The sequence below is a fragment of the Protopterus annectens genome, chromosome 4.part0, assembly GCF_019279795.1.
Source record: "Protopterus annectens isolate FY-2018-M chromosome 4.part0, PAN1.0, whole genome shotgun sequence".
In the NCBI taxonomy this organism is placed as follows: Eukaryota; Metazoa; Chordata; order Ceratodontiformes; family Protopteridae; genus Protopterus; species Protopterus annectens.
In genome coordinates, this window is record NC_056733.1 from 1,982,743,789 (window position 1) to 1,982,761,171 (window position 17,383).

The 17,383-nt window shown below is 41.4% G+C and overlaps 1 protein-coding gene across 1 annotated transcript in view; it reads right to left on the reverse strand.

Annotated features, from left to right (window-relative positions):
- Positions 1-10,178: 10,178 nt before the first annotated feature.
- LOC122800085 (zinc-binding protein A33-like) overlaps positions 10,179-17,383 on the reverse strand; it is a 270,210-nt gene continuing 263,005 nt past the window's right edge. The window contains exon 7 of the mRNA XM_044069600.1: positions 10,179-12,709. Coding sequence (XP_043925535.1) covers positions 12,144-12,709 — 566 coding nt within the window. The 3' untranslated portion in view covers positions 10,179-12,143. The remainder of the gene's footprint in view (positions 12,710-17,383) is intronic.

Consider the following 17,383-nt stretch of genomic DNA (forward strand, 5'->3'; position numbering starts at 1 on the left):
CGGGTACAGAGGACACCGCCAAAGGAGTGTCGTCGGTAGTCAGGGACTGCAAAGGTGTCTCGCTGAGCACCGGACCACGTGTAGCCTGTTTTGGCGTGGTGTCGGCGGGGACCACGGGTCTCGCGTGTCGGTTCTTTTCCTTGCGTTTTTTGGTCAAAACGGTAGTCGGAGTGTCCGACAACATTTTATAATCAAAAGCTTTACCAAAGTAGTGTTGGGCGAACTCCGCCCGACGCTTGATAGTGCGTTTATTGAAGGTAGCGCAAAAGCGACAGCCCGAGACGTCGTGGTCTGGGCCCAAACAGGGTATGCAAAGGGAATGGAAATCCTTATGCGGTATTTGCTTCCCACAAGAAATACAATTATTAACTTTTTCTGACATCGGTCTGAGGCAAGAAAAGTTTCCAACGGGTACTTAGCTTTAAAGAAGACTTCGGTTCCAATTTTTTTTGTAATTCAGGAGCTGGCCGACCGGCACTTGCGAACTGCTTCTGCTTCGGGCACCGCGCGGCAAAAAAGACTGGAGAACATGGCGTCGGCTGTGTCTTATATACTCTGGCCTTACTGACGTCAGAAGAGTAAGCGACGACAACCGACGCCGGACCAAGACTTTGGAATTCGGCCGACCGAGGGACCGCCTGACGGCTGAAAACCCATCTGTGATTACTGCAGCTGTATGCACGATGAACATCTGACCACTGTCAGTTTGTTCCTTTTTCTAAACTTGCCCATCTTTCTTTTTTGGCTTCTTTTATTGCCTTGTTTGGAAGGGATGGGTTGGCTTTTGCTTGGGTAGCACCTAATACACCTGATGATAGGTAGTGAAAACATTTCTTTACAAACTATATAGTTTTTCTCTTGTTCTCCAGCTTCTTGAATACATTCACTGCAAAGGGTTTGCAAAGAGTAAAGGCATGGCAGCCTCCTGAGGTGATATGCCACAGGCCTGAGCTGAAAAAGGTGCTGGATATGGGAGGCTGCAAAAGCTCCTCACCGATACCTGTACACTACAGCCTAGGGGGAGCTATTCGACTCAGAGGCAGTGTTGTCAGTGTCCCAAACAAGCTTATATTTCAGGTGCTTATCTTTTTTTTTTTCTTGGGGAAATCAGAAGAGGAAGCTGTGGGTGCCATTGTATTCTTACACCAACCATTGGATTTTTGGAAAGGTCCTCTTTAAGGATTCCTCCACAAGCTTGATGGTCCACTGATTAATGTAAGCAGACTGGGAATAATGGCCACATTATTCTCTGGACCAGGCACAGATTGTGAAGTTTCTGTGTGGTATCTGCTTTCTGCATTTGATAGTTATTTACTTTTGAACCTAATATCTACAAACCAAAGACTAAAAAACAATACTAAGAAGATAAAAAGATTCCCCTTTAGGGACTTGCCTGCAAACACTGGCTTAAAGGCTGATTAACAAACTGATGCCACAACCAGTTTGCTCAAGATGCTCATTGAGCTGTGGCAAGAAAAATGGCACTGTCTGATGCCCGATTACACCACAAATGTCCTGATATCATTAGGGAAGGGAGTCCACTGGTCCTGGAGGGGGAAGGTGAAAGTTTTGGTACTCAGACTACACATCGGGCTTTTGCATGCAGTAGTCAAAAAAGTCAGTTCTGCAACACTGAATTACAAAGAACAAGTAGGTCAGTACCTACACACAAGCTTATGTCACAGAGAATAGGTAGGTCAGTAAAAACATGTGGTTATGTTGTTGAGTAGAAGTAGGTCAGAATCTACACATGCTCATGTACTCAGGTCAGTGTCAGTACTTACACGTATGGTCATTTTACTGAGGACAGATGTTAGTATCTATACATTTGATTATTTTTCTTAGTAGTGGTAGGTCAGTACTTACAAGTGGCAATATTACTGAGGACAGGTAAATCAATACTTATGTGGTCATATCACTGAGGATAGATAGCTTAGTAACTACACATGTGTTAGTCACACTGACTACAGGTAAGATGTTACTTAGAAAAGTACAGTTGTGTACACTTACCATAAATGTAGATGTTAGAGTGTCTTCACTGTTGCAGTCATGACTGTAGGGTTCTCCCCTGCTGGCAGGCAGTCCTCGGTCGGCCAGAATCCCAAAGTCTGGGTCCGGCGTCAGCTGTTCAGCCATGCTCCCTGACGTCAGAGCGCCAGGAGTACAAAGCTGACAGCCGACGCCATGTTCTCCAGGTTTTTCTTGCCCCAGATGTCAGGAGTTCCAAAATGAGTAAGGTCCCATACTCTTTGCAAATACACCTCAGAAGAATGGTGAAAAAAGGAACCACACAAAAGAAAAAATAAGAGGGGATAGGAGGGAGGGAAACCCGGACTGCAACAGTGAAGACACTCGAACATCTACATTTATGGTAAGTGTACACAACTGTACTATGTTCATTGTGTTTCACTGTTGCAGTCATGACTGTAGGGTAGAATCCCAAAGCAGAATGAAAGGGAGGTGGTCATAAAGTAGAGGGGGTGGCTATAAGGCCCTGCAAGACTGCAGAAGCAAAGCCTGCCCTAGATTTAGAGTAGAGAGGTAGATTGTAGTGCTTGGAAAAAGTATGCACTGAACTCCAAGTTGCAGCCTCCAAAATGTCTTTGGTAGGAACTCCCCTGAGGAAGGCAGCTGAAGTGGCAGCAGCTCTGGTAGAGTGAGTCCTTATACTCCCTGGGATTTGCTTTCCATGGTGTGAATAGCAAAATCTGATTCCATGAGCAATCCATTTAGAAATGGTCTGTTTTGAAATGGCTTTACCTTGGGAACTTGAAGCATAAGAAACAAATGATTGCTCTGATTTCCTGATGTCCTTGGTTCTATCCAGGTAAAAACGTAGTTGTCTGTGTACATCCAAGGAATGTAAGATCCTTTCCCCTTTATTTTGAGGAGTGGGGAAAAAAGTTGGCAAGTGAATAGTTTGATTTAAAGCCACTTTGGAAACCACCTTAGGCATGAAAGTAGGATTAGTTCATAAAGACACCCTGTCTTAATGAAAAATAATATAAGGTTCTACAGCCATAAGAGCTTGCAACTCTGAAACTCTCCTGGCAGAGGTCAGAGCTAACAGGATGGCTGTCTTCCAAGATAAAAACTTGATGTCAGATGTGGCAGCAGGCTCAAAAGGAGGTAAGGTGAGCTTTTCCAAAACATAGTTGAGGTCCCAAGCAGGAATAGGAGGAGATCTAGGGGGCCTTAAGTTTTTAGCTCCTCTGAGAAACTGTCTCATGAGCTGGTGGGAAAAGATTGGAGGGTCTGTATTATAATGAGCAGAAATAGCAGAGGCATGTATCTTTATGAAAGAGAAAGAGAGACCCTTATGTAAGAGGTCTGTCAGGTAAAGTAAAATCTGAGGAATGTTAGGAATAAGGGGATCAGAGTCCTGAGCCTGCATCCAGGAACAAAATCTTTTCCATTTTCCTGCATAAGATTTTCTAGTGCTAGGACGTCTGGCTTCTAAAATGACATCCATAACCTGCTTGGGTAGGAAAGAATGATTCAAAGACTCTGGATTAACCAGGCCACCAGGCTGAGAGTTTTGACATGGGAGTGTAGAACCTGACCTTGGTGTTGGGACAGAAGGTTCGGAGTCTGTGGTAAAACCCAAGGGGGCTCCAGACAAAGGTTTTTCAGTATTGGGTACCAAAACTATCAAGGCCAATTTGGGGCCAGCAAGATCATCATCTTGGGTTTGTCCTGTTTGATCTTTAATAATACCCGTGGAAGAAGAGGAAGAGGCGGAAAGGCATATCCCGAGAGGTTTCTCCAACTGAATGATAGTGCATCCACTTTCCAAGCTTGTTCGTGGAAAGTCCTGGTGCAAAAAATCTGTAGTTGATGATTGAGGTGGGATACAAAGAGGTCTATGTGAGGACATCCCCAAACTGCAGTAATCATCTTGAATATTTTGGTGTCCAGCATCCATTCGTGTGGGTCCGAAGGGTTTCTGCTCAGGCTGTCTGCCAGGAAATTTTGCTTCCCTGGTAGAAACTGAGCTTGAAGGTCCAGTTTGCAAGCTAGAGCTGTGTTCCATAGATTCATGGCTAGTCTGCAAAGGGAATAGGAATGAGATCCCCCTTGCTTGTTTATGTACCACATAACTGTGGTGTTGTCTGTCCGTATCAGTAGTTGTCCTGGTTGTAGAAGATTCCTGAAGGCCAATAGAGCTTTCTGAACAGCTAACATTTCCTTTAAATTGATATGCAGGTGCTTCTGATCTTTTGTCCAAAGGCCCTGCAGACAGTTGCCCTGAAAATGGGCTCCCCATGCATAATCTGAAGCGTCCGTGGTTAGTATCTGAGTGGCTGGAGGCAGACTGAAGGGTTTTCCTTTGTTTAGAGTACATGCCTTGGACCACCAAAGGAATTCCTTTTGAAGACAAGGCAGGACGGAGATCAGTATGTCTAAACTGTGGCAATGCTGAGACCATACACTTTTTAGGTACCACTGTATTTTCCTCATATGTAGTCTTGCATATGGTACGAGAAGGATGCAGGAGGCCATGTAACCCAAAGCCTGCAGGAATCTCCTTGCAGATAGCGGAGTTAAAGTTGCCAAGGTTTTGAAAGTTGAGGTCAGCTGTAATTGTTTTTCGTATGTCAGAAATGCCATCTGGGTTGTTGTGTTTAGAGAAGCGCCCAGAAAAATTATCTGTTGTGAGGGTGTCAAATTTGACTTTATGTTTACAGTGAATCCCAGGAACTTGAGAAGATTCTGAACAAACTCTGCCTGAATAAGACAGTCGTCCAGATAAGGGTAAATTTGAATTCCCTTGAGTCTGCAATAAGCTACTACTGGAGCCAGGCATTTGGTGAAGACCCTGGGCGCAGTAGACAATCCAAAGGGAAGCGCAGAGAATTGATAGTGCCTCGATCCGGCCTTGAACCTGAGGTATTTTCTGCGTTCCTGCCTGATGGGAATGTGTAAATATGCCTCCTTTAAATCCAAAGTTACCATCCATGCATTTGTGGTCAGCATTGGAAGTAGCTGCTGTAGAGTAAGCATCTTGAATTTTGGTATCTCTAGAAAAGTGTTCAAGACTGACAGATCCAGAATGGGTCTCCATGAATTTTGCTTCCTGGGGACTAGAAAGAGCCTTGAGTAAAAACCTTGTCCCATCTCTGAAAGTGGAACTAGTTCTATGGCTTTCATAGCCAAGAGAGCTTCCACCTGGTTTAAAGCCTCTGACCATTGATGTTTTGGAAGATCTGGCCATCCGCTTGGCCTTGGTAGGGTATGAAAATGGAATTTGTAACCTCTTGAAACTACATCCAGAACCCACTTGTCTTGGGTTATATGAGTCCAATTTAGGTGAAAAAGAGAGAGTTTTCCTCCGAGAGGGGCTTCCATGCAAGAAGTTGCTGCAGCCCAACAGAGGGAGTCATTGAGTCTGTTTCCTATGAGCTTGCGACCTGTCCTCTCCTCCCCTAGGGGTGGAAGCAGTCCACTGTCTTGGTCTATAAGAGGCTTGCGTTTGAGGCCTTCCTCGGGAGCGTCTGTATCTACCCCTCTGAGGCCTGTCTGAATTGGGAAAGGACCAATTTTTTGTAGGCCAATTCCTACTAAATCTGGGTGGCTGTACTTGTAAGAAATCTTTAACTGTTTGCATGGATTTTGCCTTGTCCTCCATCTTTTTAATCACCTCTTCAGCTTTAGATCCGCTGAACAGGAGCATCCAATAATTTAGCTTTTACTTGATCTGGCAAATTTTGTTCCTTTAACCATGCATGCCTTCTAATTACTGTGCCAGAGGCAGCAGCCCTACAAGAAGCCTCCAAGGCATCAAATCCACAGTGTAAACCATGCTTCCCAACTTGTTCAGTGGCATGCATTAAGTCATGTAGTTCCTTATCATCTGCACAGGCGGAAATGGAAGTTAGCTTTTGTTTTAGAACAGACAGGAGAAACTGCTGGTATTTCAGCATATGAAACTGACAGTTTAAAGCCCTAATAGATAAAGTAGCAGAAGTGTACACTTTTTTGCCCCATCTTTCTAAAGATCTGGAATCCTTCTCAGTGGGAATGGGGTTTTTAGCAGAAGCGGCCTTTCACTCTTAGGACCCTGAGAAATGGTTTCAGGGTCAGCAGTAGGGTTCTTGTATAAAACTGGTGGGAATCAGGAACCCTATAGTATCTGTCTGGCTTAACAGGAGCTGGAGGAAAAGAGTCAGGAGTTAAATTAGCCTCCGAAAAAGCATCATCCACAATATCCAAAATAGGAGGAATAGCCAGGGGCCTATGTTGGGGAAGAAGAAGAAAATCCCTTAGTCTTTTCTTAGATTCCGAGTACTCCTGTCCTTCCCAGTGGAAATGTTCCCTCATTTCATGCAAAGTTTCCCCAAAGGAGAAATCCTCAGGGGGAGAAGCTGAAGGAATGGATTCCTCAGCATCAGAATCCTCATAAAGAGGGAAAGAATATTCCTGGTCAGAAGAAGAAACTGAAGAAACAGAAGCCTGATCAGAGGAGTCATAATAAACTTCCTGCCTTGGCCTTTTATCTGGAGGGGGATGTGAACCCCGAACCCCTAATCATAGTAAGTAAGTCCTCCGCCATCTTAAGTAACTGTTTCTGAGACTTGGGAGCTGGATCAGAAGAGGCCTGGGCTGCAGTCTTTGATTTGGAAGGAGTCTTTGCCTTTGTCTTTGCCTTTATTAGAAGCTGAGTAGGCCTGAAAACCCCTTCGGAAGCCAGTACCTGCACAGCGGCTCCGGACCCATCCGAAGGAGCATTGTCCGAAGGTCCTGCAACAGAAATATTCAAAGGCCTAGTTGGCTCCTCGTGGGAGTCCGTTTCGGCTATCGGTTCTGAAATGGCCGACGACAGGGGCTGCAAAAGCGCCTCACTGACGACGGCCGTCCCTGATGCTGGCTCTGCTTGTGCGATATCGTCTGATTTGGACCTCGGAGGCCTGTCTTTGTCCTTGCATCGTTTGTGAACTCCGGTAGCCGGAACCGTATCCGACGACATTTTGTAATTAAAACGCCTACCAAAGTAATGAAATGCAAAATCGTACCTTCGTTTAATAGTACGTTGATTGAATCTAGCACAAAACCGACAACTAGCTACGTCATGGTCAGGGCCTAAGCAAGGAATACAGTAAGAATGAAAATCCTTATGAGGTATTTGCTTCCCACATAAAATACAATTATTAACTTTTTCTGACATCGGACTGGAGCAAGACAAAAGTTTCCCCAACGGGGTACTTAGCTTTGAGTAGGAGAAGAAAGTCTTCGGACTGAAGTTTGTTTAGAAAAAATGGTCAGGAGTCAGCCGACCGGCACTTGCGAACTGCTATCACCGCATGGCAAGAAAGACTGGAGAACATGGAGTCGGCTGTCAGCTTTGTACTCCTGGCGCTCTGATGTCAGGGAGCATGGCTGAACAGCCGACGCCGGACCCAGACTTTGGGATTCTGGCTGACCGAGGACTGCCTGCCGGCAGGGGAGAACCCTACAGTCATGACTGCAACAGTGAAACACGATGAACATCATGGTTGTATCATTGAGGACAAGTAGGTCATTACCTACACATGTGATTATGTCACTGATGCACTAGGGCCAGTACCTACACATAGTTATAACATTGAGAACAGATAGGTCATCACCTACACATCTGTTTATATTAATAAGGACAAACACATTAATACCAAGGAAAGGTAGGTCAGTACCTGCACATGTGGTTCCATCACTGAGGATAAGTAGAGCAGTAAGTACCTAGAGATGTGGTCATGTCATTGAGGACATGGAGATCAGAACCTACACGTGTTTATGTCAGTGAAGACAGGTACAGTAATGCCTACACATACAGGCATACCACAGAGGTAATGCAGATCAATACCTACACATATGGTTATCTTACAGTGGATAGGTAGGTCAGTGGCTACTTTTGGTGATGTCATCAAGGAGACTTAGGTCACTATGCATATGTCAGTTTCACTGATGACAGGTAGGTCAGTGCTTACACATGTGGTTATGCCAGTATAGTCTAGCATGTCACAACCTGCCCTTGTGGTAATGTCACTGCTGACTGGTATATGTCATACACATAGATGTGCCATTAGTTACTTGTATGCCAACATCTGTAAGTGTGACTATGTTAGCAACTGCTTTTTACTGAACAACCCAGAATGGAAAACAACTAAGCTAATGTTGCCATAACAAGATTTATTGATCAGCTTGTTCTACCTGGTCTAGCAAAGACAATGAAACTAGAAAACAGTTTAAAAGGAGAAACAGGAGACATCAGTGTTTTTTAGTATTTTGACATTGCTTTTATGATGTTGCTTTTGATAATGGGTAGAGAAATCATCTGCAGAAGTGGACCTAGCAGAGTTCTGGAATGCATGAATGGCCATTCCTTTGCCTGTGCTCTACGTTCACAGTGGATGGTTCTGCCAATTATGGCTTTACCTCTTTAGCTAGAATCCCTTTCCAGTGCCATTTATAGTACTTAACAGATCTGACATGATGTAGCCTTTTACACACTTCTCAGTTTCCTCTTTTTCTCCTCTTCTTATTTATATATATATTAGACATCCACACAGAAACTCAAAAACTTAATTTCTGTTACTCTTCAGTAAGGTTGTTTTGACCATGCATGACAGGCTATTCAAGCAAGCTACATGTTGTACACTTGTCAGAAAATTGAAGCCATTCAGTTTTATTCTCTGCGAGTTTAGTTGGTGGGCTAGAGAAAGCAGCTCTTAGAGAAAAAAATAGCAAGAAATACTAACCCTAAGTATTTAAGAGTTCTCTCTTCTGACAGTTGAATGTAGCTCTTACCTGCTAGAATGGCTTCATTTCAGTGTGTGCCTTTGTTACTCATGTTGCAAGAAACTGTGGTTAAAGAAAATGTTCTCACTGACTAATGCACTCATGTGAAGACACCTGCTCTGCGGCACAGAGAAAGAAAGAGAGAGAGGGAGAGAGAAAGCGAGAGAGAAAGGGGGGGGGCAGAGAAAGAGAGAGAGAGGTCTCCTGGCATATGCCTTGGACAATGCAGGTTCAATCAATGGTCCAGGCACTATTGCAGTTAGCTGGGGAGGGATGGAACAGAGCATCCAATCCCAGTGTGCCCATCCCAGGCTGGGGGTACTGACAAAATCTTGTAACAAGAGCTCCACCTGGAGGATGGCCAGGTTACTGCAGTTCCCACGCTCCCACAGTTTACGAATTAGGGAACATGAATTCACCAATCAGTTTGCAAGCACTTCAGCTAGGAAATACAGTAGTGAGGCAGTGTGAACTAACACTCCATCCAGCATATTGGGTACTCTACCTTGCCTTCTGGTCAACTGGGGTGGTGTTACTAGTTCACAGAAAATCTCCTAACCTTCTCAGTGATAGCTGTGATCCCTTGCTCCTGCTTTGTTCTTGCAGACTTACAACACTAAGGATTGGGAAGATTAAATTAGCCAGTAGAAACAGGGGCTTGATGATTGTGGTGAGCTGGGTTATACAGGGACCACAAACAATACTGTACTCAGCTGAAATCCTGATGCACTATTCTCTATTTTTATCAGTATTTCAGATCATTCAAAGCATGATATATTGGAATATAAATGGCTATTCCATGACATTTCTGTATGCATCGCTGCTCTGTGATCTCTTATATTTTGAATGTTGTCATTTGGTGGATTTGATACCAACACTGGTCTTATGATACTGATGTGACAATGAATATCTTTCATATCAATGTCGAAAATCCATATTAAAATGTCTTACTTACTCCTCTCTTTAATACATTGCTATGGGCAGCACTTCACAGCAGAACACTGATAGTGATTGAAATGCACTAGATACTTCTTTAATCTGTTTGGCTAGATGGCAAATTCAAACTCCTGTAGAACTACGAGTGCGGCATGCATTGGAAAATATCTCATCTAATAGCATGGTCAAAAATAACTGCCCTTGTAATTTAAAGAATCATCTTACAGCTTCTGAGACTGGCTATGCTAGGATCTAACAATGACCTGATAATCCCAGTCTCAAACCGCAGTTTAACAGTGGCTTTAAAAATGCTGCAATGTGAGCAAGAACTGAAAAAAATAATGTATTGTTTCACTAATAAAGATGCAATCATTTCACCACATAATATCCAAAATCTTATAAGCATTAAAACCCTAATTTAAAATATATGTCATCTGTATTGCAGTGTATAGAAATACTTGACGATCATCTTGCTTCTCATGTTACAACTTTTTTATTTTCATATACAACCAAAAACACACTGCTGGTGACAGTTTAGTACAGGTAGCAAAGTATGATTTGGCCTCCTTTCCAGTCTTACAAGTGCTTAACATTCTATGCAACAGCCTCAATAAAGATTTCAGCAAATATTATGAATGAATATACGTTATCTTACGTACATACGTTATGTATGTGTGTATTTATCATTTTACTTATTCAGTGATTTACAATAAAAGTTAAAAGCTGATAAATGCAACAAGCCTGCCAGATATTAAAAAGAGACAAAATAAGAAGAAATCTAACTAGATCACTGTTTAACCTCAGCTGCTTTAACACAAAGATGGCAGAAGCCTATCTAACAATGGCTCTACAATTATTTGGCATGGTAGGACTATTTGCATACAAGGCCTGGCCAAAACAAATAAATACAGTGATGGCTGTGTTATGGTTACTCAGTGAGACTCCATATTGTACAAGTACTATGTGGACCAAGAAGTCTCCTTTGCTCAGGAATCAGGGACAAAGACAAAAAATAACGAGGGACAAAGGCCCCAAAAAGGGACAATTTTAGATACTACTTTAATTCACTTAGAAAGCTAACATAACAAGCGTTTTTTCTTAAGAATAAGAAGTATGACACTGTAATTCTGGCATCACTAACTGACTGTAATCCTGACTGATTTACCAGAAAAATCAAACACACGGCAAATCAAGGATGTTCTGCAAAATCAGAGACAGCTGAAATCTATAAGCCAGTCTTATCTGTCTTTGTATCACAGGTTATGTATACTCCTTCCTATAAAACCCTAGTGAGTTTTATAAACTTTACAGTACTTTCTGTGATGAGACTTGCCATCTATATGCGCCTGTGTGAAAAGAACTGCTGGTACAATGGCAGGCACTTGTATGCCACATAAAACAAAGCTTTCGACTTCTGTTGTTACTGTTTCGTATGTGGCACCATTTTTTTTTTCATTCCTGGAGTAATGTCACTGCTTTAGAAGTCCGGATGTGTGCGCTCGCTTAACAAATGAGATAATAAATTGACTTACTTCACTAGTGATTTAAAATGTCAAGCATTATGACTTTTAAACAAGAAATGTTTTACTACAAAATGTGACAGCCTGTTTTGAACTAGCTTTTTAATAATATTTTTCAATACTTCATTACTGTACTACTTCCTGAATGTGTTACATTATTTTAGGTGTGTTTCCTCTCCTCATCATTCAAATGGATTACAGACCAACTTCAGAAATCCTAGCTGCGTAGCAATTACTTTCTTTTCTGTTTGTTTTCAGAAATAGGACACAACAGTGTTAGTTTTAGATCATCTTTTTTGGCTGCCTGAAGGCTTGTTTTTGTGTAAGTCTTACTTATAGAGGACTTCCTGGTTCATCCAACTTCCATCTATATCTACCATTTATCAGGACATAAAAGGTCAATTGCCTTTTGAGACAGCGGCAAGAGTCATCCTTCACCTTTATTCCATTCCTTATGTTTTTAATACATACTGTAACGGGATGCTTGAACTATGCTTTTGCAGCCATCTGTCTCCATAATGAATAATTAGCTGGAGAATTCCAAAGTACCCACGGCCTGCAACAGAGGTCAGAAGATGTGCACAATACCTTTCCTCTGGTGGCTGACAACAGTCATGGAATGGTCAAGCCCTTTGATCTCTAATCAATGTTCAAGTCATTGGTCAGATCCTAACATCTCAAAAAACAATCTGGTAACTATAACAGTGTGTGGAACAACACATCTTTTTGTCTTTAAATGTAAAATAGTGTGCAATAGAAAAGTGGATAATGCATACCTACAAACTTTCTCATTTAAAAAAATTGCTGCACTTTATCTAACATTTGCAGCAACCACAGTATGTTTGCAACTCTCATTTTAAATTTTTGTCCTTCTGGCCACAAACACCATTAGTGTTAAGAACAGCAGAGCCAGTTTTAAAGAATAACTTTGTGAGTCTCCATATTTACATGACATAGTCTGAGTGGCTCAGAGTTTCTTCCTCCATCACTAAAGCATGTGCTGAAGAAGGGATACAGTCGCCCTGAAAAAGTATCATAGAATGTAAACAGGTGGCACCCGCCATCTGTATCATAGAATGACACTCTCCCTGCTTCATAATCAAGAAAAACACCAATCTTGCGGGGATTGTTTCTCAGTCGGAGGGAAGTCCAAGGTGAAGTAGCAGCTATGTATTCATTACCATCCCGCAGTCTAAGTGTCCAATAACCATCCTCTGGTGTGAGCCTGACCTTAGTTTTTCTGTTAACGGATTCTCGGGCAACACCTATGTCCCATTTGGTCTTTGTTCCTACCCATACCTCCCAGTAATGGGATCCACTGATAAAACCGTCAGTGCTCAGTACATTGACAGACTTTTCAAAACGTTTTGGGTGCTGCTTGACAGGCCTCTGTTCACTGATCTGCATGACTGCTGCCCGGTCTTTAGACAAAATGAGGCTTGGATGTGCTGTTTCAGGATCAAACGTTAGGGAAATTGGCACTAGAAAAAGACAAAATGTTAAGTTACTGAGGCAGAATATAACTGAAAATAGTGAATATGCTCATACCAATACATGTAGCCCTTAGCCAATCTTCCTAGCAAACAAGCATGCATGAATTGATAAATACTAAAATAAACAAATCAAATGTATACATTACTGAGTGCAAAAAAAGTTTAGCCACTTTCGCTCATCACACATTCATCAGCTGACTGGAACCACTATAAAACAAGAAATGATAGAATGATCTAAGAAAAAGAAAGGGTGATACTACTGTGCACAGAACTACTGCCAAAGTCGACAGTGAGACTGGAGCAACATTTTAAAAGTACATGGGCAGCACATTGATAATCAGCAATACCAAAATAACAAGGATAATAATAATAATAACAACAATAATAATAATAATAACAATAATAATAATAATAACAATAATAACAATAATAATAATAACAACAATAATAATAATAATAATAATAACAACAATAACAATAATAATAATAATAATAATAATAATAATAATAATAATAATGATAACAGCAATAAAAAATACACATAATATTTATGTTCAGTGGTGCACAGTTAGTGCTACGACTTCTCTGTACTTGAATTTAAGTTTGGATTCCGGCTGCCATTGTTTGTGACTGTTATTTGCATGTTCTCCCTAAGTTTGTGGGGGAGGGGTTCAGTGGGTGCTCTGGTTTCCTCTCACATCCCATACACATGCCTTAGATGAACTGGTAATCCTCCAAACTGCCCATAGATAAGACTGTGATGTGTGCGTGCGTATGTGTATGTGTGTAAGCCTGATATTCACAGGGGTATTTTTTATAGAGTTGTGCACTCTCTTACTCCTTTCTGCACCCAAGTAGCAATTAAAGTGCTGTGTTAATGTTAATAAAATGTTAAGTCTTAATCAAGGGTTGCATTTACTCTGAAAGCTAGAGAACTGTATAACCTCTGCTAGATCAATATTGCCTCTTTGGTTCAGTGTTTTCTGTCAGTCAACCTCCATGGCATTTCTCCATTTTTTTGTTTATTACAAGTAATTTTCTGAACTTGCTGTGGAATTTCCATTCGGAGAAAGTTTGCATTTTATTTGAATATTGGAGTTATTTTTTTGGCATCTATAGCACTGTGTGGTAGTTGGCATTTCTTCCAAATTAATCATTTTGCCTCCTATGAGGAAGCAGGTAGAAGAAAGGGTATATATAAATAGTTATGTATGCATGGAGAAATGTACTGAATTTAAAATGCTGACTGTTAGTTATGCTTGGATGTTTTGTTCTGGGTTTGGTTTAAGATGGTTACTTATCTCTACAGCCCAACACTTAAAACTAATCATAATCATGTGGTCAAATATGTTTCAGCAGTTTGTGAAACATTGCTTCTGTTACAACTCTAAATCCCCTGGGATGAAAATGGGTGAGGGTTAGAGGGGGTCCCTCACTACAGAATTGATAGAGGATTTTTTTTTACAGGAGTTTAATAAAATACTCATACGCAATGGAGAGATACAGTTTATTACCTTGAATGTGAATGTCTAAGGAACCATACGAAAAGGAGTATTTGTCAAGGTAAGGCTGTACAGACTTATTTGTTCCTGCAAGTGACAAATGTGGTAGATGCAGAGCATCTCAAACATATAACGTTTAGATATGTGGCCAAGGAGTTTTCCCCTTAAACTGGGGCAGCCGGTGCTGATCTTAGATTTGCACGCAAACAGACTATATATCTTGGTCCATAAGGGAACAAGGGTATAACATGGCTAGGCTTGTAGAGGCCTTAGGGCCAATAGCCTAGTAACCACCTATGATCTATAACCTTGATTAGCAGATGAACCTCATTTAAGTTACTAGAAAACAAAGCAGACAGTAAAGTCAGGTATACATCAATGGGAACTAAAAAGGAGTTAAAATAGTGTTGATAAATGTTTTTTGACCTGGAGATTAACTCATTAATACTAATTATATGTGTTATGGAATGTCACACCTTTAGCAGGCTAGCATGTCTTTCTTTTCAGAGCTTTTTTTTAAAATAAACTTGAAAAGTATAAGATAAACACATACAAGTATTTTGTGAACAATAAATGCTGTGCAGTCATATTTTTTCATAAATTCTATAATATATTATAATGTACACAAACCCAAAATTATATATTTTGCTACACTTTCTCAAACAAATTGTCATTATCTTGGAAACTGTGCAACCTAGACATATATCGTTAGAAAATTTTTGTTAACCAGACGTAATCTTTCACATGACAACACAAAATTCCTTCATGAGTGCAAGCTTAGTGGGGCATTTGCAGAAATATGAAAACATATGCTTAATTCTATAATTAGCAATATAAACAAAACTGAATATCTCTCAAGATGTGCAACTTATAGTGCAAATATTAAAGCTAGTTTTGTAAACCACTTGAATAACAGTCAAAATGAACCACATAGACCAAAGACTATTACCTCCTTGGAATTGGAATCCAAGTCCATTTATTTAGCAGCAGATATTCTCAAAAGCAGATAACAGCAGACAAATGTCATCAATAAAACACACTGGATAGCAGCATTAAATCTCCACAAATATAAGAACAGTGGAAAGCGTGAAATAGCAAAACAGTCTGTCTTGTAAAAATAACATACAGCAGCAAAATATCCTCTTAGCTCCTCGGCTTCAAACAACCTTTACATTAGCTTATTAAAGTTAGTTTTCTTCAACAGCATCTAAGGTTTCATCTGATGTCATACAGCAGTTTGTAAGTCACTAGTTTTTTGAAGTATTAAGGACATATGCAAATCTTGTTTATTTTCATAATTATTAACAAATAACTAGCAACCCAGCCACTAGGGATGCACAAGCCATTGCATTTTTTTGTGCCGGTCCCAAGCCCAGATAAATGGGGAGGGTTGCATCAGGAAGGGCATCTGGAGAAAAGTTTGCCAAATTATATATGCGGATGACAGTACAGATTTACATACCGGATCAGTCGAGGCCTGGGTTAACAATGACTACCACCAGTACTGTTAGCCAACAGGGTGCTGGCGGAAATTGGGCTACTGTTGGCCGAAGGAGAAGAAGAGGGGGAAGGCATGCCTGAAGGCAGGAAGAGAGGAGAAAGGTTAGGAGGGAAGGAACTTTGAATGTTGGCAGTATGACTGGTATAGGGAGAGAGCTAGCTGATATAATGGAGAGAAGGAAGGTTGATATACTGTGTGTGCAAGAGACCAGATGGAAGGGGAGTAAGGCTAGGTGTATCAGAGGAGGGTTCAAATTGTTCTATCATGGTGTGGATGGGAGGAGAAATGGGGTATGGGTTATCCTGAAGGAACAGTATACCAAGAGTGTTTTGGAGGTGAGAAGAGTGTCGGATAGAAAGATGTTTTGAAGGTGAAAAGAGTGTCGGATAGAGTGATGTTTATGAGGCTGGAAATTGATGGTGTAATGATGAATGTTGTTTGTGCATATGCTCCGCAAGTGGGGTTTGCGATGGATGAGAAAGAAAAGTTTTGGAGTGAGTTGGATGAAGTGGTGATGACTGTACCCAAGGGTGAGAGAGTGGTGAATGGAGCAGATTTCAATGGGCATGTTGGTGAAGGGAACAGAGTGGATGAGGAATTGATGAGTAGGTATGGTGTTAAGCAAAGGAATGCAGAAGGTCAGATGGTAGTGGATTTTGCAAAAAAACGGACATGGCTGTGGTGAATAAGTATTTTAACAAGAGGGAGGAGCATAGGGTGACATACAAGAGTGGAGGAAGATGCACACAGGTTGATTATATCCTTTGCAGGAGGGCCAGTTTGAAGGTGATTGGGGACTGTAAAGTGGCGACTGGGGAAAGTGTAGTTAGGCAGCATAGGATGGTGATTTGTAGGATGATGTTGGTGTTCAGAAGAAGGAGAGGAGTGTGAGGGCAGCACCAAGGATTCAAATGGTGGAAACTGAAAAAGGGTGATTGGGAGGGAGCGAAGAGTTACTGAATAGCTGGGTAACTACAGCAGAGCTAGTAAGGGAAACAGCTAGAAAGGTGCTTGGTGTAACATCTGGACAGAGGAAAGAGGACAAGGAGACCTGGTGGTGGAATGAGGAAGTACAGGAGAGTATACAGAGAAAGAGGTTGGCAAAGAAGAAGTGGGATTGTCAGAGAGATGAAGATAGTATACAGGAATATAAGGAGATGAGGTGCATGGCAAAGAGAGATGTGGCGAAGGCTAAGGATAAGGCATATGAAGTGTTATATGAAAGGCTGGACACTAAGGAGGGAGAAAAGGACCTGTACCGATTGGCTAGACAGAGGGACCGAGCTAGTAAAGATGTGCAACAGGTATGGGTGATAAAGGATAATGAGGCAAACATACTCACAACTGAGAAGTGTGTGTTGAGCAGATGGAAAGAGTACTTTGAGGGGCTGATGAATGAAGAGAATGAGAGAGAGAAGGTTGGATGATGTGGGGATAGTGAATCAGGAAGTGAAATGGGTTAGCAAGGAGGAAGTAAGGATAGCTATGAAGAAGATGAAGAATGGAAAGGCTGTTGATCCAGATGACATACCTGTGGAAGCATGGAGGTGTTTAGGAGAAATGGCAGTGGAGTTTTTAACCAGAGTGTTTAATGAAATTTTAGAAATTGAGAGGACGCCTGAGGAGTGGAGAAAAAGTGTTTTGGTACCAATTTTTAAG